This window comes from Oryctolagus cuniculus, chromosome 15, assembly GCF_964237555.1.
Source record: "Oryctolagus cuniculus chromosome 15, mOryCun1.1, whole genome shotgun sequence".
Taxonomy (NCBI): Eukaryota; Metazoa; Chordata; class Mammalia; order Lagomorpha; family Leporidae; genus Oryctolagus; species Oryctolagus cuniculus.
In genome coordinates this window covers 19,699,416-19,721,643 of record NC_091446.1, presented here as the reverse complement: position 1 = coordinate 19,721,643, position 22,228 = coordinate 19,699,416, and the positions used below count along the sequence as shown (strand labels likewise).

The window sequence follows — 22,228 nt, the reverse complement described above, 5'->3', positions numbered from 1 at the left end:
GGCTGCTCCACTTCCAATCCAGCTCTCTGCTGTGGCCTGGAAAAGCAGTGGAAGATGACCCAAGTCCTTGGGCCCCTGCACCCATGTGGGAGACCCGGAAGAAGCTCCTGACTCCTGGCTTCAGATTGGCACAGCACCAGCCATTGCAGCTAATTGGGGAGTAAACCAGGGGATGGAAGACCTCTCTCTCTGCCTCTCCTTTTCTCTGTAAATCTGATTTTCAAATAAAATAATCTTAAAAAAAGATTTATTTCTGCCGGCGCCGCGGCTCACTAGGCTAATCCTCCGCCTAGCGGCGCCGGCACACCAGGTTCTAGTCCTGGTTGGGTCGCCGGATTCTGTCCCGGTTGCCCCTCTTCCAGGCCAGCTCTCTGCTGTGGCCAGGGAGTGCAGTGGAGGATGGCCCAGGTGCTTGGGCCCTGCACCCCATGGGAGACCAGGATAAGCACCTGGCTCCTGCCATCGAATCAGCATGGTGCGCCGGCCGCGGCAGCCATTGGAGGGTGAACCAATGGCAAAGGAAGACCTTTCTCTCTGTCTCTCTCTCTCTCACTGTCCACTCTGCCTGTCAAAAAACAAACAAACAAAAGAACTCAATTTTGAAATAGGAATAGCCGCTGGGCGGAGGATTAGCCTAGTGAGCCGTGGCGCCGGCTCTCTGTGGGATTTGTGTTAAAATAACTTTTTGGCTCATTTGCTCAGGATTTTTTTTTTTAACATGGTAGAGCTTGATGTAGTTATTCCTGACTCTTTAACCCTGAAAATTTTACTAAACTTGTTCAACATCATTTGTATTCTTGTATAGAAATATTTGCTTAATATCTGCGGTCAGGTAGTAAATTAAAGTACCTTGTAATTGTACTTTATGGTTCTGTGAAACTAAACATGATACATAGGGTTGACTGTGAATAGTGTAATGGGAGAACATTTTGAGAATTTAAGACAAAGCATTTTAGAATGTTAGCAATCTATGAATCTTCAAATTATTACTACTGGTATATGTAATTAAGGTAGAATTATACATAAATATTACAATTATAAATTTTGGAAGTTAGGTATATAATTATTAATTTTAAACTATTATAAACAGCAAAAGAATCATCAGTGAAATATCTGTTTTTAAAAAACTATATGGTAGGCCGGCGCTGTGGCTCAATAGGCTAATCCTCCACCTTGCGGCGCCAGCACACCGGGTTCTAGTCCCGGTCGGGGCGCCGGATTCTGTCCCGGTTGCCCCCTTCCAGGCCAGCTCTCTGCTATGGCCAGGGAGTGCAGTGGAGGATGGCCCAGGTGCTTGGGCCCTGCACCCCATGGGAGACCAGGAAAAGCACCTGGCTCCTGGCTCCTGCCATCGGATCAGCGCGGTGCGCCGGCTGCAGCGGCGGCCATTGGAGGGTGAACCAACGGCAAAGGAAGACCTTTCTCTCTCTGTCTCTCTCTCACTGTCCACTCTGCCTGTCAAAAAAAAAAAAAAAAAAAAACAACTATATGGGGCTGTGGCATAGCGGATAAAGCTGCTGCCTGCAGTGCCAGTATCCATATGGGCACAGTCCTGGCTGCTCTACTTCTGATCCAGCTCTCTGCTATGGCTTGGGAAGGCAGTAGAAGATTGCCCGAGTCTTTGGGGCCCCTTCCCCCACATGGGAGACCCAGAAGAAGCCATGGGAGCCCCAGCCTGGAACACTAGTATCTGATATGGGTGCCGGTTCAAGTCCCAGCTGCTCCTCTCTTCTGATCCAGCTCTCTGCTTTGGCTTGGGAAAGCAGTAGAAGATGGCCCAAGTGCTTGGCCGCACCCACATGGGAGACCCAGAGGAGGCTCCTGGCTTCGGATTGGTGCAGCTCCAGCCATTGTGGCCATTTGGGGAGTGAATTAGCAGATGGAAGACTTTTCTAAAGTCTTTCTCTGCTGCCTTTCAAATAAATAAATAATCTTAAAAAAAAAAAAAAAAAAACTTGCATGAACTACAAAAATTGCATTCATTTAGTGGTTAAAACTGTTGTGTTCATTGGTTTCTTTTGTTCAGTCAATTTCAAATATTAATAATTTAGAAAATTAGATGTAAAAATCTGAATATTTTTAGTAAATGATTTTACTGGTTTTTATATAAAATAACTTGTACCTTTTTAATTTTTATAGTGGGAAGAAATGGATCTGGAAAAAGTAACTTTTTTTATGGTAGGTACTGTTTTTGAATTCTAAATATGTTAAAGTCTACATGTATTTAGGTAGTTTATTAAAGTCATTAGTTTTTTGAGATTATATTTGTATGAAATACAAAAAATAATTTATATAGGAGTGCAGTATAATATAGTGAGCTTATAGTGTAAAGATCTGAATTTTGTGATTTACCTAATGATTAAATAGCCATATGAGACTGGGTACAAACTCTTTAAGTTCTCAGATTATTTTTTTCACTTTAAAAATGAGATGTTTGCCTTGTCTACCTTTGTATTTTAAGGATCAAATTAGATAGTATGTGTTAAATAATATGTGTTCAAGTACTTCTTAAACTTGAATACAATATGTGAATATTATAAATGTGTATGTAAAAATGTAAATGCAATAGAGTAGTTGTTAGCATTTTTTTTGAAAATCTTTCTATTCACCACTTAAAAACATCTTCTAATTCAATCATTTTATAAAGAATGGAGTGGTATAGAAAATTTGACTTGGAGTCTTGTCAGTTTGATGATAGTAAATAGAGCTTTGAAAATTTTTTCTAAGGATAAAACACATTTAAATGTAATAATGACTCTAACAAGTTTTTGGAGAAAATAAACATCTGAACAGAATTAGACTATGCCAGGAGTAGATGGAAAAAATTTTGAACTCCTTAGTTGAGTAGTACTTGAACAGAGGAGTTTATGGTGGATTGGTGATTTCATAGCAAAGGTCTATCCTTTCTGTGCATCCAAATTGGAAGGGTCCTCAATACCCGGTGTCCCCTTCAGTGGTTGTAATTTGCCAGTGGTGAGAATGGTTTGGAGTGGAAATGTGTATTTTAGAGTCTAAAGGGATGAGGGCAGTTTGAATCTAAACCCCTTTTCCAGGTGATTATGAGAGAGAGCCATCCCCACCCCCAGCACACACATTAACTTAATACCTGCGAACACCTCTCACTCTCTTTTTCCCTCCCACTACTGTGATGCCCCTCTGTTCAACCCCTCACCCCAACCCTCACTGGACTCTAACACAGAATATCAGGGGTCTCTTTTGGGTCGATTGGAACCAGGACAGCTGAATAAAGAGTTCTGTTTCTTGGCCAGGGTAGTTCAGTTAGGAATTCTTTGTGGAAGTAGGAATGGCTTCTCCTTAGTAAAGGTAAGTCATGCAAAAGTTGGGAATCTGAAACCTTTCCGTGTATTTCCTTAGTTTACTTCTTTTTAAAATTGTATTTACTTTTTCATTTTATTTGAGAGAGATAGTGAGAGATGTTCCATCTGATGATTCACTGCACCAGGAGTTGGACTGGGCCAAATCCAGGAGCTGGAACTCAATCTAGGTTTTCCACCTGGGTGGCAGGGACCCAAGCACATGGGCTATCATGTGATGCTTCTTGCACATTAGCAGGAAGCTGGACTTGGAAGCAGAGCCAGGACTAAACCCCACTCTGATAGGATATGCCAGTGTCTCAGACAATGTCTTTTTTTTTTTTTAAACTTTTATTTAATAAATATAAATTTCAAAAGTACAACTTTTGGATCATAGCGGTTTTTCCCTCCATAACCTGCCTCTCACCTGCAACCATCCCATTTCCTACTCCCTCTCCCATCCCATTCTTCATTAAGATTCATTTTTAATTATCCTTATATACAGAAGATCAATTTAGTATATACTAAGTAAAGATTTCAACAGTTTGCACCCACACAGATACACAAAGTATAAACTACTGTTTGAATACTAGTTTTACCGTTAATTCGCATAGTACAACACATTAAGGACAGAGATCCTCGATGGGGAGTAGGTGCACAGTAACTCCCGTTGTTGAAATCAAACAATTGACACTCTTATTTATGACGTTAGTAATCACCAGAGGCTCTTGTCATGAGCTGCCAAGGCTATGGAAGCCTCTTGAGTTCACAAACTCCGACCTTATTTAGATAAGGCCATAATCAAAGTGGAAGTTCTCTCCTCCCTTCAGAGAAAGGTACCTCCTTCTTTGATGGCCTGTTCTTTCTGCTGGGATCTCACTCACAGAGATCTTTCATTTAGGTAATTTTTTTCCCACAGTGTCCATGCCTGAGAAACTCTCATGGGCTTTTGAGCTAGATCTGAATGCTTTAAGGGCTGATTCTGAGGCCAGATGCTGTTTAGGGCATATGCCATTCTGAGTCTGATGTGAATCCTGCTTCCCATGTTCGATTGCTGTCTCCTTTTTGATTCTATCAGCTATTATTAGCAGACATTGGTCTTGTTTATGTGATCCCTTTGATAGTTAATCCTGTCTTATGATCAATTATGCACTTAAACTGACCACTTTGACTAGTATGATGGCATTGGTACATGCCACCTTAATGGGATTGATTTGGAATCCCATGGCATGTTTCTAGCTCTACCATTAGGGGTAAGTCCTAGTGAGCATGTCCTGAACTATACATCTCCTCCCTCTCTTATTCCCACTCTTATATTTAACAGGGATCAATTTTCAGTTAAATTTAAACACCTAAGAATAATTGTGTGTTAATTTATTTTTATTTTTTATTTTTTGACAGAGAGGACAGTGAGAGAGAGAGAGAGAAAGAGGTCTTCCTTTGCCGTTGGTTCACCCTCCAATGGCCGCCGCGGCTGGCGTGCTGCTGCCGGCGCACCGCGCTGATCCGATGGCAGGAGCCAGGTGCTTATCCTGGTCTCCCATGGGGTGCAGGGCCCAAGCACTTGGGCCATCCTCCACTGCACTCCCTGGCCACAGCAGAGAGCTGGCCTGGAAGGGGGCAACCGGGACAGAATCCGGCGCCCCGACCGGGACTAGAACCCGGTGTGCTGGCGCCGCAAGGTGGAGGATTAGCCTATTGAGCCACAGCGCTGGCCATAATTGTGTGTTAATTAAAGAGTTCAGCCAATGGTGTTAAGTAGAACAAAATAATAGTAAAAGGAATAAAATAGTAAGCTGTTCCTCAACAGTCAGGACAAGTGCTGATCAAGTCATTGTTTCTCATAGTGTCAGTTTTACTTCTACAGGTTTTCTTTTAGGTGCTCAGTTAGTTGTCACAGATCAGGGAGAGCATATGATATTTGTCCCTTTGGGACTGGCTTATTTCACTCAACATGATGTTTTCCAGATTCCTCCATTTTGTTGCAAATGATGGGATTTGATTTTTTTTTTTTTACCACTGTACAGTGTTCTATAGAGTACCTATCCCATAATTTCTTTATCCAGTCTTCTGTTGATGGGCATTTCGGTTGATTCCATGTCTTAACTATTGTGAATTGAGCTGCAATAAACATTGAGGTGCAGACAGCTCTTTTATTTGTCAATTTAATTTCCTTTGGGTAAATTGCAAGGAGTGGGATGGCTGGGTCATGTGGTAGGGCTATATTCAGGTTTCTGAGGAATCTCCAAACTGTCTTCCATAGTGGCTTTACCAGTTTGCATGCCCACCAACAGCAGATTAGTATGCCTTTTTCCCCACATCCTCACCAGCATCTGTTGTTGGTTGATTTCTATATGTAAGCCATTCTAACTGGAGTTAGTTGAAACTTCATTGTGGTTTTGATTTGCATTTCCCTGATGGCTGGTGATCCTGAACATTTTTTCATATGTCTGTTGGCCATTTGAATTTCCTCTTCTGAAGAGTGTTGGGGCCAGTGCTGTGGCGCAGTGGGTTAAAGCCCTGGCCTGAAGTGCCAGTATCCCAAGTGGGCGCTGGTTCTAGTCCTGGCTGCCCCTCTTCTGATCCGACTCTCTGCTGTAGCCTGGGAAAGTAGTAGAGGATGTCTCAAGTCCTTGGACCCCTGCACCAAAATGGGAGACCAGGAAGAAGCTCCTGGCTTTTGGCTTTGGATCGGTGCTGGCCATCTGGGGGGTGAACCAGCGGATAGAAGACCTTTCGCTATGTCTCAACCTCTCTCTGTAACTCTGTCTTTCAAATAGATAAAATAATAAATCTTAAAAAAAAAAAAAAAAAGAAAAGAAAAAAAAGTGTCTATTTAGGTCCTTGGCCCATCTGTTAAGTGGGTTGGTTGTTTTGTTGTTGTGGAGTTTCTTGATCTCTTTGTAGATTCTGGTTATTAACCCTTTATCAGCTGCATAATTTGCAAATATTTTTTCCCATTCTGTTGATTGTCTCTTCTCTTTCCTGTTTCTTTTGCAGTACAGAAACTTTTCAATTTGATGTAATCCCAATTGTTAATTCTGGCTTTGACTGCCTATGCCTCTGGAGTCTTTTCCAAGAAGTCTTTGCCTATGCCTATATCTTGCAGGGTTTCTCCAATGTTGTCTAATAACTTGATGGTGTCGGATCGTAGGTTTAGATCTTTAATCCATGTAGAGTGGATTTTTGTGTAAGGTGTAAGGTAGGGGCCTTGCTTCATACTTCTACATGTGGAGCATCTGTCCTTGCTCCAGGAATTGGTTTTAGATCCTTGATCAAATATAAGTTGACTGTAGATGTTTGGGTTGATTTCTGGTGTTTTTATTCTGTTCCATTGGTCTATCCATCTGTTTCTGTACCAGTACCATGCTGTTTTGATTATAACTGCCCTGTAGTATGTCTTGAAATCTGGTATTGTGATCCTCCGGCTTTGTTTTTGTTGTACAGATTGCTTTAGCTATTCAAGGTCTCCTCTGCCTCCATATGAATTTCAGCATAATTTTTTCTGTATCTGAGAAGATTGTCTTTGGTATTTTGATTGGTATTGCATTGAATCCATAAATTGCTTTTGGGAGAATGGACATTTTGATGATACTGATTCTTCCAATCCAGGAACACGGAACATTTTTCCATTTTTTGGTATCTTCTTCTATTTCTTTCTTTAAGGTTTTGTAATTCTCATCATAGAGATCTTTGACATCCTTGGTTAAGTTTATTCCAAGGTATTTGTATTTGTGGCTATTGTGAATGGGATTGATCTTAGAAGTTCTTTCTCAGCCGTGGCATTGTCGATATGTACAAAGGCTGATGATTTTTGTGCATTGATTTTATATCCTGCTACTTTTCCAAACTCTTCTATGAGTTCCAATAGTCTCTTAGTAGAGATCTTTGGATGCCCTAAATAAAGAATCATATCATCTGCAAAGAGGGATAGTTTGACTTCTTCCTTCCTAATATGTATTCCCTTTATTTTTTTTTTCTTGCCTAATGGTTGTGGCTAAAACTTCCAGTACCATATTGAATAGCAGTAGTGAGAGTGGGCATCCCTGTCTGGTACCCAGATCTCAGTGGAAATGCTTTAACTTTTCTCCATTCAATATGATGCTGGCCGTGGGTTTTTCATAAATTGTCAGGCAATGTCTTAGTCCCTGTTCCAAAAACTCACAAGAGTTTTCTATTGAAAAATATCCAATGTAGTGTATTGTCAGAATACATACATATTTTGTTAAAAAAAAGAATTTATATCATGTCTAGTGGGGAAAAAAATTCAAGTCATGGGCTGCTTAATGACAGGAATACATTCTGAAAAATGCGTCATTAGGTGATTTCATCCCTGTGTGACCATCATAGAGTATACTTAAACCTAGGTTGTGTTAAGTCAGTGGACAGGGCCTCTTGATGCAGTTTAGAGCATAGTAAACATGGGATATATGAGCTGCTACTGGTAAAACTATTACAAAGTAAATGTTTTTCTATAAGTAGGAATACATTCCACAATAGTGGTAAAAAGTGTCTATACATAAACCGGTAGTGTTTATTATCAAGTATTATTTACTGTATATCATTGTATACGCTGTACTTGCGTAAGACTGGCTATGTACATGTGTGTTTACTGGCAGCACCTCAGACATTTGAAGGATTGTGCTACAACATTACAATGAGTGTGATGTCGCTAGTCAAGAGGAATGTTTCAGCTCCCTTACAGTGTTCCAGGACCACTGTTGTGGGATTATGATTTGTTGTTGACTGAAATGTTATTATGTAACTCATGACTGTATAGTTAAGATCAGTCAGCATGTAATGCTTTGATCGATAGACAGGCCTTAGTTCTGCTTGTCTTCTTTAGTGTTTTCTCTTTATTTTCTTTTCTTAAATGTTTCAATGAGAACTTCTTAGTATTTTTCTTGTATCATTGTTTCCTGTCTGCTTGTTCTGATATGCAGTCAGATTTTACCTTTATGAAACAGATAATTCACTTTATCTGTAGTATTTATTGCCTGACATACTGTAATCCATTAAGGTATGGAATGTTAGGAATAAGTTATAAATTCTTTGTTAGACTGTACTAATCATTTTGTTTTATCTTTCTAGCAATTCAGTTTGTTCTCAGTGATGAGTTTAGTCATCTCCGTCCAGAACAGCGATTGGCTTTGTTGCATGTGAGTGAGACTGCTTTAAGACACTGTTATGTACTTTAAAAAATATATAATCAGTCCTGGATTAAAAATATAATTTAAAATTTAATAAATCAAATAAATATAATAAATAAATTAAATATTAAAAATATAATTTAAAATATTTAATGGATTAAAATATAGTTAAAATATAATTTCTTTGAACTTTACATAATCTTTATTAAGTGTGCTAGTAGTCTGCTGTGTAATGTAATCTTCTATATTAATGCCAGACAAAGCCTTAATTTGTATATAATGGTAGAAGGAAATGGTACGATTTGCCTGTAGATATATTTGTCTTCCATATCAATTTCCATAAGGATGTAACCTGGTCGGGTTCTGGAAACAGGTTTGCTGGGAGAAAGAAATGGAGATTAGGAACTTCAGGATGCAGAATCAGAAGTTAATTAGGGGCAAAGAGAAACAGTTGCAAACTAATTTAACAGCTATGTTTATACTTAGTAGCAATATTTTTAAATATAAAAAACCATATTTACAGTAAGGTGAGTTCAAATTTTTCATTAATTATGAATGATAAACTAAAGTGATTTGGGGGTAAAAATTACAAAAGGCCATAATAAAGTGATAACATTGATCTTTTTAGTTTGAGTATTACTTATAATTAATACTAAGATCGGAAAGTGAGCTTTCTCAATATATCATGTGTCTTTCAAGGAAGTTCTGATTGTTTAAACCATTGTCTTTTTTCCTTCTTGAGTTTGAATTTGTAGCTCAGTAATCAGTACTGAACCTCTGAATTAGAGTTCTTTTAAGAACTTTTAAGTCTTTCTCAGATTAGCATTAAAAGAATTAATAATCTCTTTAGGTATTGTTCTTTATTGTATTGAACCAGTATATAATATCGGTTTCTAGATTCTGGACATTATCTGAACTTTGTATATACTTATTATGTCATAGATTAATATAATGTGACATGATTTAAATATATTTTTATAACATTTAAAACTATTCAGAATGTCTTAAATGTTTTTAAAAATTTTTTCCAGTAATTATCATATAATTTCTTAGGGCTCCTTTCTAGCATTATTTGACTACAAGAGAACTTCAAGATAAAATAGTAGCAAATAAGTAGAGTTAGAAGATTATGGGGTTTTGTGGCCTAATAAGGTAGTTTGCAGAATAAAACTTAAGTGTATCTAACTTTGACATCTCTTGCATAGTTCTTGTTTTTATATTCCTGATAATAACCTACCTTGTTGAACTTTTGTTATTTTTATTCAAGGTCTGCTATTTTGGTAAGAAGGCTATATACCAGTCTGGTAGAAATGTTTCTCCATTTGAAACAGACTTTTAACCATGCACTGGACTGTAAAATGTTTAAAGAATATGAAACTACCACTTAAATGACAGGTATCCTCTTTTTCTCATGTTTCAGGAGGGTACTGGTCCTCGTGTTATTTCTGCTTTTGTGGAAATTATTTTTGACAATTCAGACAACCGGTTACCAGTAAGTAACTTTTTTTCTTTTTAGTAATAATGTTGAAGATTTTATTGATGTGGCTAATTTGTTTCATACTTTGATTTCTGTTGGCTTTTATAAGTTAGCTCATGCTAGAAGTATTATACAGTTTGAATACTGATTTTTTTAAAAGATTTATTTTATTTATTTGAAAGGCAGAATGACAGAGAGGCAGAGACAGAAAGAGATCTTCCATCCCCTGTTTCATTCCTCAAATGACTGCAACTGTTGGGGCTGGGCCAGGTTGAAGCTTGGAGCCTTAGAACTCCATCCAGGTCTCCTACATGGGTGCCAGAGTCCCAAGTACATAGGCCATCATTTGCAGGGAGCTGGGTCTGAAGTGGAGTGGCCAGGACTGGAACCCATGCTGAAATATGGAATGCCAATGTTGCAGATAGTGACTTAACCCTCTGTGCCATAATGCTGGCCCCTACATAATAATTTTTGTCTTAAAATTATGAATATTTTGGCAAGTAACAAATGGAATAATGCAAGCTTTTGTGAAAAAATGTCTTTGTCCTGAGGAGTGAGTATTCGTTGTATATTTTTTGCTAAAGTAATTGAAATTTTAAAACAGATAGTTGTGGTCAGGAACTTTAAAATAACTTTATTAACTAGGAAGTTTTCTTCTTTACATTTAAGTTATTGTTGGACTTTACATTTTTTCTTAGATTGACAAAGAGGAAGTATCACTTCGAAGAGTTATTGGTGCCAAAAAGGATCAGTATTTCTTAGATAAGAAGATGGTCACGTAAGCATTTTTCTTTACATTTATAATATCTTTGCAAAAATTAATTTATTTGCCTCATATTCAACAAATCAGGATTCAGAGCATAAATATAAGAATTAAAATGTTCTCTGAGGCTTATTCAACAAATGGTTTAATGGTTAGACTATATAGCATAGTAATACTTAACCTGGGAGCTAGTCTGCTCATTCTTTGTTTATTGTTGCGTGTTATCAGAAAATAATTTTAGTGTTTTTCAACAGGAAAAATGATGTGATGAATCTCCTTGAAAGTGCTGGTTTTTCCCGAAGCAATCCTTACTATATTGTTAAACAAGGAAAGGTAAAAATATGTCCTTTTTTAAATAAAATTTGTTTTCTGAGTATATTCTTCATTTGAATGATGAATTTGGTTTATTGGTTCTAATGGTTAATCTGAAGTGAAAGTGGACCTTACTATCTTTTGTTTTTATTGATTTATTTTGTATTAAGGTTTATAGTTTCTTTGACAAATGATGATAAATAATACCAAATGGATCCATTGCATGTTGGTGTAGAAATATTTCAGTAGATTGTGTTAAGCAGATAGTAGATTTTTTTTATCTTAGTGACCTATATTACTTACTGAGATGCAGTATACTAGAAGATATTACTGGTTGGTCTAAATAGCAATGGTCATATTTTAAAATATTGGATATTTATAAAAATTAACATTTGCAAAAGTTACTTTCTTAAATTAATATTCTTTTAGTTTGTCACAGAATCAAGATACTGTGAAGCTTATATTATCGGAATCTACAATAGTACTATGCATGTATATATGTATACTTTTCCCTTTTATAGATTGTTTTTTTAACAGCTAAACTATAAACATTAGCTGATTGTTAATGCTGCTTCCCCTTACATACTTTTCATTTTTTTTAAAGATTTTATTTATTTATTTGAGAGTTACACAGAGAGAGGAGAGGCAGAGAGAGAGAGAGAGAGAGAGGTCTTCCATCCGATGGTTCACCCCCCCAGATGGCCACAATGGCTGGAGCTGTGCCGATCCAAAGCCAGGAGCCAGGAGCTTCTAATGGGTCTCCCACGTGTGTGCATGGGTCCAAGGACTTGGACCATCTTCCACTGCTTTCCCGGGCTATAGCAGAGAGCTGGACAGGAAGTGGAGCAGCCAGGTCTCGAACTGGCGCTGATATGGGATGCCGGCGCTTCAGGCCAGGTCGTTAACCCACTGTGCCACAGCCCTGGCCCCCCCACCCCTTTTACATACTTTTCAACTATATCTAAGATAATTTATTTTTCTTTGAATTTTACCCTGTAGTGTTCTAATAGTTTTGTTTTGTTTTTGGACTAGGTTATTCTTTTGTATATACTTTTCAGCTCAGAGCTGGTTCTCTTTTTATGTGAAACTGTTCTAGTAACTATCACTTTAGTTTTTTTTAATACAGGGAAACATTTTTGACTTGTACTTGTTAAGTCATATGACACTTAAGATTGTACATTCTCCCTATATAAAAACTATACCATTTTTGTTATACTCCTAATATAACTTTTTTTTTTTTTTTTAAGATTTATTTATTTTTTTGAAAGAGTTAGAGAAGGAGAGGCAGAGAGAGAAGTCTTTCATCCGCTGGTTCACTCCCCAGTAGGCCACAACAGCCAGAGCTGTGCCAATCCGAAGCCAGGAGCCAGAAGCTTCTTCCTGGTCTCCCACGTGTGTTCAGGAGCCCAAACACTTGAACCATCTTCTACTGCTTTCCCAGGCCATAGCAAGAGAGTTGGATCAGAAGAGGACCAGCTGGGACTCAAACTGGCACCCATATGGGATACTAGTGCTTCATGCTGGGGCTTTAACCTGCTATGCTGCAGTGCTGGCCCCTCCTTCATTTTTAGTATTGTTCATAACACTTAAAATTTGAATTCTATTTGGTACATTTCATTTTAAGTGAAGGAGATATTTTAGTATATGTACTATACAAATTCTGTTAGTCAAATCATAGCTTAATGTACTTAGAGCTCAGGGTGTGGATGTGTATATTGTGGAGTTCTTGGTTTTTTGAAGAACTATGTAATCATTTATTTTTCTAAAAATATTTAGATCAACCAGATGGCAACAGCACCAGATTCACAGAGACTAAAGCTATTAAGAGAAGTAGCTGGTACTAGAGTATATGATGAACGAAAAGAAGAAAGTATCTCTCTAATGAAAGAAACAGGTACAATAAATGTGATTCTGTCTTATTTATTTTTGTTAAAAATTACTTTGTCATTGTGTTATACTAGTGAAAAGTTAAATTTTTCTTAGGAATATGTTGTATGGTAACTTACCTGTGTACTGAATTGAAAAACAAGTCATTTGAGGTGGTTTAAAGCTTGAGGTTTTGAATAATTTACCTCTGTAATGAAAGTTGAAGATTAGTAATACCAATGGTGTTAGATGTTTTTGTAGGAAGGTATACTTCCCCCCCCCAAAAAAAAAAAACTTTGTATTTAAGGAATACAAACTTCATGCATTTCCTAAGTACAACTTTAGGAATAGTGATTTTTCCCACTATACCCATCTTCCCACCCACGCTCCCACCATTCCTCCTCCCCCTTCCATTCCCAGTCCCATTCTCCACTAAGATCCCTTCCCCTTCCCTTCCCCTTCCCCTTCCCCTTCCCCTTCCCTTCCCCTTCCCTTCCCCTTCCCCTTCCCCTTCCCCTTCCCCTTCCCTTCCCCTTCCCTTCCCCTTCCCCTTCCCCTTCCCCTTCCCCTTCCCCTTCCCTTCCCTTCCCTTCCCTTCCCTTCCCTCTTTCTTTTCCTTTTCCTCTTCCTCTTTCTCTTCCTCTTCCTCTTTTCTTTTTTTTCTTTTCTTCTTTTTTTTTCAGATGTATTTATTTCACTTGAAAGTCAGAGTTACACAGAGAGAGGGTCTTCCATCTATTGGCTCACTCCCCAACTGGCTGCAATGGCCAGAGCTGCATTGATCTGAAGCTAGGAGCCAGGAGCTTCTTCTGGGTCTCCCAAGGACCTGGGCCATCCTGCACTGCTTTCCCAGGCCACAACAGAGAGCTGGATCGGAAGTGGAGCAGCCCGGTCTTGAACCAGTGCCCATATGAGACACCAGCACTGCAGGCAGCGGCCCCACCCGTCACTCCATAGCGCTGGCCCCGAAGATCCATTTTCTTGGGCCCTGCACCCGCAAGGGAGACCAGGAGGAAGCACCTGGCTCCTGGCTTCGGATCGGCGCAGCTTGCCGACCGTGGCGGCCATTTGGGGGAGTGAACTAATGGAAGATCTTTCTCTCTGTCTCTCTCTCTCTCTCACTGTCCAACTCTGCCTGTCCAAAAAAAAAAAAAAAAAAAAAAGTCACTAATAATAGAATTAAAAAGGAAGGAAACACCAATATGGGAAGCAGTCCACACAGCAGACTCTTAGAATGACATTCTCTGTAAATAGCCTTCAGAATCAACCCTTAAGGCTTACTGGTCAGGCTGAAAGGCCTGCAAGAGCATTTCAGGCTGAAGGCCAAGACTCTGTGACAAAAAAAATAATCCTACACGGAGGATCTCTGTGAGACCTTAGAGGAAAGAAAGGGTCATCAAAGAAGGATGTACTCTTCTTTGAAAGGAGGAGAGAACATCCACTTTGCTTGTGGCGGTGTCCAAGTACTGATGGAGTCTATAGTCACAAAAGGCTTCCAGGCCAACGCTGCGGCTCACTTGGCTAATCCTCTGCCTGTGGCGCTGGTACTCTGGGTTCTAGTCCCAGTTGGGGTGCCGGATTTTGTTCCGGTTGCTTCTCTTCCAGTGCAGCTCTCTGCTGTGGCCGGGAAGGCAGTGGAGAATGGCCCAAGTGCTTGGACCCTGCACCTGCATGGGAGACCAGGAGGAGACACCTGGCTCCTGGCGTCGGATTGACACAGCACGCCGGCCGTTATGGCCATTTGGAGGGGTGAACCAATGGAAAAAGGAAAAAAAAGAGATCTTTCTCTCTGTCTCTCTCTCTCTCTCTTACTGTCTAACTCTGCCTGTCAAAAAAGAAAAGACTTCCATAGCCTTGGCAGCCTATGGCAAGAGCCTCAGATGATCACTGATGTCATAAAAGAGTGTTAATTGTTAAAGGAACAACAGTAGTCACTGTGCACTTGCTTCTCATGTAGGACCTCTGTCCCTAATGAATTGTAATATGAGAAGTGACTGCAAATTTTTTTCCCAAACTGTACTCTATATGTTGTTTGTGTGTGTGGGTGCAAATTGTTGAAGTCTATGCTTAGCATGGAGTTGGTCCTCTGTATATAAAGTCATACTAAAAGTGAACCATAATGAAGAAGGAGATGGGAGAGTGAGAGGGAAGTGGGATGGGAACGTGGGGGGTGAATATGGGGGAAGGAACCACTATATTCCTAAAGTTGTATCTATAAAAAAAATGCATTCATTAAATAAAAACTAAAAAAAAGAAAATATATTCCCAATTAAAAAGGTTACAGCTAAATTACTGGCCTTTGAATATTTTAATAAGAACTATAAAATGTAAATACACAAAAGAAGAAAGGGTAAAAGATTTTGACAGCATAAAGTTATGATGAAATAAAGAACAGTGCTTGAAATCTAAAAAATATTAATGTCACTATGTGTACCTTTGTTCTCGGATGCTTTTCATAAAAAGGCATCTTAATTTCCATTTTAGTACATTAAATTTGGTTACCACATATATCAAAGAAATAATGCTTGCAGTTCTTAGAAAGAGTAAATTTAATTTGTGATGCGTTTTGAGAAGTTACATTATTACATTAAAAATTTATTCAATTCCTTCATCCCTCTCCCCATTTTTTTTAAGAGGGCAAACGAGAAAAAATCAATGAGTTGTTAAAATACATTGAAGAGAGATTACATACTTTAGAGGAAGAAAAGGAAGAACTAGCTCAGTATCAGAAGTGGGATAAAATGAGACGAGCCCTGGAATATACCATTTACAATCAGGAACTTAACGAGACTCGTGCTAAACTTGATGAGGTAAAATATTTACCTTTGGCAATTAAAATCAGATTTTATTTTGATGAATATGTTAAGCTCATCCTGTATTTATACTTTTCAGTGATTTTATTTTGTTATTATTTTTTAAAGATTTATTTTGTTTATTTGAGAGAGGCAGAGAGAAAGAGAGAGAGGTCTTCCATCCTCTGGTTCACTCCCCAGATGGCCGTAACAGCCAGAGCTGAGCTGATCCAAAGGCAGGAGCCAGGAGCTTCTTCCTGGTCTCTACGTGAGTGCAGGGGCCTAAGGACTTGGGCCATCTTCTGCTGCTTTCCCAGGCCATAGCAGAGAGCTGGATTGGAAGAGGAGCAGCCAGGAGTAGAACCGGTGCCCATATTGGATGCTGGTGCTTCAGACCAGGGCTTTAACCCGCTGCCCCACAGCACCGGCCTTCTTCAGTGATTTTTAAATAGAAGCTCAGTCTAAGGAAAATGACTAAACCTATGTGGTCTTTGATATAGTTGTGTCTGAAATATTATCAAATGGTGGTATCATGCAGAATAGATGAGGAAAAGCCACTTTTAAACCTTTGTGGGTTTTTTCCTTGGCTTTTTGGATGTATTTTGTAATTAGTATTGCGATAATTTTGCACAAAGATTTGTTTTAGGTAATGCTTAAGTTTTCTATTTATGAAGAAACGCATTTAAGAATTTTTAAATTTTAAAAATGAATGGATTACTTCTCAGCTTTTTGGCTAAGATCAAGTGTAAAAATGAATGGATATGTTTATTTTAGCAGATATAAGATATTATGAAATATTAAAAAATACAAAATGAGTTAGAAATTGTTTTTTCTCTTTTAAGCTTTCTGCTAAACGAGAGACTAGTGGAGAAAAATCCAGACAATTAAGGGATGCTCAGCAGGATGCCAGAGATAAAATGGAGGTAAGATTATAAGCAAGGGTAGGTTAGTACCTTGCACAGTGTGTTTGAGCAGTAAACCCTTTGGTGCCTGAATTGTAGATTGGTAACCGTAGAGGGAAGTCTCAGGAATAGTGCCAAAAGTGTAAATGAAAGACAGGATAGAATTAATGTCACAGTTCTGCTGTTGTATTTCTGATTTCCTGACTGGTTTTTCTTCAACACTTTTTGAATAGGATATTGAGCGCCAAGTTAGAGAATTGAAAACAAAAATTTCAGCCATGAAAGAAGAAAAAGAACAGCTCAGTGCTGAAAGACAAGAACAAATTAAGCAGAGAACCAAGTTGGAGCTTAAAGCCAAGGATTTACAAGATGAGTTGGCAGGCAATAGTGAACAAAGGGTAAGTGAGGATGCTGAAGTTGAGGGGCATAAATATCCAGTAGGCCTTGCAGAAGACAGTCTGTCCTGTGACAGGATGCATGCCTGAGGTTTTCATAAGAAGTTTGCCGCATTAAAATAATTTTCTTTCAAGTAGCAACTTACTCCCATTACTTTGTTTCTTACATTTAGGGGAAAAATTAGTTTTATGTAGCAGGATCAATTTTCTTGTCATTTTTTCCCACAAGAAAACATTTTATGCCAAACTTAAAAAAATTTTAAGCAGATTACATTTTTACTTCTTTTGTTTTATTTACAGAAACGGTTATTAAAAGAGAGGCAAAAGCTGCTTGAAAAGATAGAAGAAAAACAGAAAGAACTGGCAGAAACAGAACCAAAATTCAACAGTGTAAAAGAAAAAGAAGAGCGAGGAATTGCTAGGTCTGGAAGTTTTCACCAGCACTTTAACTTTCTACATAGTTTCATGTTAACCACCCTATCACAGTAACTAAGAGCAGGAGTTAAGTGCTACCTTTAAAATAGTAGCAGCCAATGTTAGACAGTTACTGTGGGTCACAGTGCTACTGTGTACATACTACTCAAGCCCTAGGAAATAGACATTGTTCCCACTTTAACTATGACAAACTTGCCAAAGGTTATAAAGGTGAATGTTGGGCTTTTTAAAAAGAGGCATCATTTTTTTAAACCCATGTAGCATCTTTATTTATGTTTTCCTAACTTTTTTTTTTATTATTTGACAGATAGAGTTAACAGTGAGAGAGAGAGACAGAGAGAAAGGTCTTCCTTCCGTTGGTTCACCCCCCAAATGGCCGCTACGGCTGGCGTGCTGTGCCAGTCCAAAGCCAGGAGCCAGGTGCTTCCTCCTGGTCTCACCTGCTGGTGCAGGGGCCCAAGCACTTGGGCCATTCTCCACTGCCCTTTCTGGCCACAGCAGAGAGCTGAACTGGAAGAGGAGCAACCGGAACTAGAACCTGGCAGCCATATGGGATGCCGGTGCTGCAGGCAGAGGATTAACCAAGTGAGCCACAGTGCTGGCCATAACTTTATTTTTTTAAGATTGATTTGAAAGAGTTAAACACGGGACGGGGGTGGTCGGTCTTCTATCTCTGTTGGTTCTCTCCCCAATTGGCCGCAACAGCCTGAGATGCACCGATCCGAAGCCAGGAGCCAGGAGCTTCTTCCGGGTCTCCCACTGGGTGCAGGGGCCCAAGGACTTGGTCCATCTTCTACTGCTTTCCCAGGCCGTAGCAGAGAGCTGGATGGGAAGTGGAGCAGTGGGTCTTGAACCGGTGCCCATATGGGATGCCAGTGCTTCAGGCCAGGACGTTAACCCACTGTGCCACAACACCAGCCCGTCATAACTTTATTTTTGCACTCAGTCCTCTTTAAACATTTGGACATTTTAATGTCTATCCCTAGATTGGACTTGTAAGTGTTTTCTTGAAGATTTATTTTATTTATTTGGCAGTTACAGAGAGAGGTTAAAGACAGAGAGAGAGGTCTTCCATCCACTGGTTCACTCCCCAAATGGCTGCAATGGCCAGAGTTGAGCCAATCCAAAGCCGGTGTTGCAGGTGGCAGGTTAACCCACTGTGCCACAATTCTAGCCCCCTAATTAATTTTAAGATTTAAAAAAAAATTATTTGGAAGGCAGAATGATGGAGGGAAGGAAGGAGTGAGAGAGAGAAAAATAACTTCCTTTCACTGGTTTACTTTCCAAATGGTCACAGTGTTGGGCTGGCCAGGGCAAAGCCAAAGAGCCAAGAATGACATCTGGGTCTCCTGCGTAGGTGGTGGGACCCAAGTACTTGGGCCGTCATCTGCTGCTTCACTAGGATCATTAACAGGGAGCTGGATTGGAAGTGGGGTAGCTAGAACTCAAACCAACACTCAAATATGGAATGCCTTTGCAAGCATACTGCCCCACAGTGTCCACCCCAGTCAGTTCCATTTTAAAAGTAACTTTTTGAAAAGTGAATTTTTGTTTATGTACAGGTGTTGTTATTGATTGTAATTATACTTGGTCATTTCCTATTCTCCTTTACAACTTATCCTTCTACTTTGTATAGATTGGCTCAAGCTACCCAGGAAAGAACGGATCTTTATGCAAAGCAAGGTCGAGGAAGCCAGTTTACATCGAAGGAAGAAAGGGACAAGTGGATTAAAAAAGAGCTCAAGTCTTTAGATCAAGCTATTAATGACAAGAAAAGACAGATTGCTGCTATACATAAAGATTTGGAGGACACTGAGGCAAATAAAGAGAAAAATCTGGAGCAGTATAATGTAAGAACTTTTATATCTGCCTTACGAAAATCTTTCAGAAGTAAACAGTTTTATCTATTTTGTTGTTAAACACACGACTCTTAAGCATATATATATGTACACACACACACACCTGTAAAAGATACGTAGAAAAGGCCAGCAACAATTTAATATATACATAATAGGTTTTTTTTTTTTTTTTCCAATTTTAATTTGTTTGAAAGAGTTACGGAGAGAGAAGGAAAGAGAGAGATCTTCCATCTGCTGGTTCACTCCCCAGATGCCTCACAGCAGCTGGGATTTGAACCCGTATACAATATGGGTTGTTGGTATCCTGACTTAACCTGCTTCTTGATTTCAAGATTTAATATAGACTGACTACTTTATTCCTGGTCCTGAGTATCATGTGATGGTCTCAGAAAGGAAACCATTGATATTCACATACCACTGAAAAAGAATATGGGACTTCAGAAACACTATAAGCTGTAATGTTAGTTACTAACACAATAGTGTTTCAATTGTTTAGACCTATAAAAGATGAAACATCAATTTAGAAAACAGAGACTGCACTCTTTCCCTAGCATGTAATCAGGTATCTTGGGGACTAATTAAGCCACTGCTGCTGAACAGTTGAATTTTATAAAAGGAATTTGTTTACTCTTTAATTAAAGTTTCAAATACCACGAAGTCTTAAATTCCTCCTGTGTGTAATAAAAGGGTTACTCTGATTATCAAATATGTTAAGAGTCATTCTAATTACCCCAGATTTTATGAGCTAATTTAAAATTTGAGAAAGATTTGATTGTGTTTTTATCTGATCAAAGGATAGAAATCATGACTAATTTTATGTTTAATTGAATGTATAAAATGTGTATATATTTTACATAATCTAGACTCTAGTATGTTTTAATCTCTAATTCTATTTAATTTTGTTGACATAAAAAATCCTCATAAATAAATTGATTCATGCCCCCACTCACCATTATGTTACCACTTTTCCTTTCGCAGAGATTTTAACTGAATAAAAGATAGAATAAGATTGACCCAGTGAGTTGACATAAAAATATAAAAAATAATATATATAAGTAGTTATATCGCATTGCTACTTAGGTACTTATGTCATATTAAGGACTCTACTGCTACTTTTTATTACTCTGGAGTATTTTGAGATTTATAATTGGTTATGAATAGAAAAGATACGATTTTCTCATGAAGCACAATTTGAAGTTCCCCACCCAGTGCTTAATTTTGAGATTTATATTATGGCTGCCTAAGAAGACAAGGATTTATTGTTTGTTTTGATAGATGATGATTCTCAGGTCTTAGAACAACCATGCTTAGCAAATAGCGGGCTTTTGTATGAAGTGTCGGCTTCCTTAAACTTGAAAGGCTATGTTGGATTTAAGTTCAACATAATGCACTAAGATACTGAATATAGTTTGTTAGCATTAAGGAAATAACACCTCACCTCTCTGAAATGTTTTATCTGTTAATATTTTCTGGCCCATTGTTCTTTTTTTATGATTTATTATTTATTTGAAAGAGTTACACAGAGAGGGAAGAAGAGGCAGAGAGAGAGAGAGAGATGAGAGGTCTTTCATTCACTGGTGTATTTCCCAGTTGGCTGCAATGGCAGGAGCTGTGCTGATCCAAAGCCAGAAGCCAAGAGCTTCCTCCGGGTCTTCCCATGCAGGTGCAGGGGCCCAAGGACTTGGGCCATCTTGTACTGCTTTCCCAGGCCATAGCAGAGAGCTGGATTGGAAGTGGTGCAGGTGGGACTGGAACTGATGCCCATATGGGATGCCGGCACTGCAAGAGGAGATTTTACTTGATATGCCACAGCCACAGTGCTGCCCCCCCCATTTTTTTTTTAATAATACACACTTTCTTTTTATTTTTCTTTAAAGATTTATTTATTTTTAGTTGAAAGGCAGAGTTACAGAAAGGCAGAGAGAGGGGGGAAGGTCTTCAATTCACTGGTTCATTCCCCAGATGACCACAATGGCAAGAGCTGCACCGATCTGAAGCTGGGAGCTTATTTCAGGTCTCCCATGCGGGTGCAGGGACCCCAGAACCTGGGCCATCTTCTGCTGCTTTCCCAGGCCATAGCAGGGAGCTGGATTGGAAGTGGAGCAACCAGGACTCGAACTGGTGCCCATATAGGATGCCGGCACTGCAGGCGGAGGCTTTAACTGCTATGCCACAGCACTGCCCCTCCCCCCCAACTGTTCTTGATTGTGTCCTAGTGAATGAGTACAATAGAAGAGGCAGCGTGAAAATGTTCACTGTTTCAGAATTTATGAATGTATTTTTTCCCCTAAAACTATGGAATGTATGTTATAGTAGAAACAATGAAATTTGGATCACTGGTGAAGAAGTTAATTTTGTTTTAGCAGTGTTTTCTAAAGTGATTCATGTTATGGTTTGTGTTTTCAGGTGATATGGTCTTTTCCCTAAAGACAACTTTTAAGCATTGAAATTGAATTTTTCAACAGCTTCAGTGAATATAATTGATATATAAGTTACACGAACTTAAATGTGTCATTTGATGAATTTTTCACACGTATACTCCTGTGAAACCATCATCACAATGAACGTGTTCTTCCCTCAAAAATGTTTCCCATAAATCTTCATGATTATTATTTCCTCCTTCATCTTTTGCGCCTTTCTTCTATCCATTTGCAGCCACTGATCTGCATTCTGTCAATATGGGTTAATTTGATGAAACTAAGTTTTGAATTTGAATTTTTATTTCCTTAGAAACTGGATCAAGATCTTAATGAAGTCAAAGCTCGAGTAGAGGAATTGGACAGAAAATACTATGAAGTAAAAAATAAGAAGGATGAATTGCAGAGTGAAAGAAAGTTAGTATAAACTGAATTATGCTAGTTACTGGCTGTTATATGGTCTTTCATTTACAAAAATGAGCTATTCAAGTTTGATTCCAGTATTCTGTTTTAGGCTCTGTATTGTTAGTGCATCTTCTTGTGTAT

The 22,228-nt window shown here is 38.8% G+C and overlaps 1 protein-coding gene across 1 annotated transcript in view; it reads left to right on the top strand.

The window, feature by feature from the left end:
- SMC3 (structural maintenance of chromosomes 3) overlaps positions 1-22,228 on the top strand; it is a 47,402-nt gene that overhangs the window by 6,783 nt on the left and 18,391 nt on the right. Inside the window, exons 3-14 of the mRNA XM_002718739.5 lie at positions 2,140-2,178; positions 8,406-8,473; positions 9,885-9,956; positions 10,640-10,719; positions 10,959-11,037; positions 12,793-12,910; positions 15,517-15,692; positions 16,517-16,597; positions 16,810-16,974; positions 17,272-17,393; positions 19,043-19,256; positions 21,996-22,099. Coding sequence (XP_002718785.1) covers positions 2,140-2,178; positions 8,406-8,473; positions 9,885-9,956; positions 10,640-10,719; positions 10,959-11,037; positions 12,793-12,910; positions 15,517-15,692; positions 16,517-16,597; positions 16,810-16,974; positions 17,272-17,393; positions 19,043-19,256; positions 21,996-22,099 — 1,318 coding nt within the window. The remainder of the gene's footprint in view (positions 1-2,139; positions 2,179-8,405; positions 8,474-9,884; positions 9,957-10,639; positions 10,720-10,958; positions 11,038-12,792; positions 12,911-15,516; positions 15,693-16,516; positions 16,598-16,809; positions 16,975-17,271; positions 17,394-19,042; positions 19,257-21,995; positions 22,100-22,228) is intronic.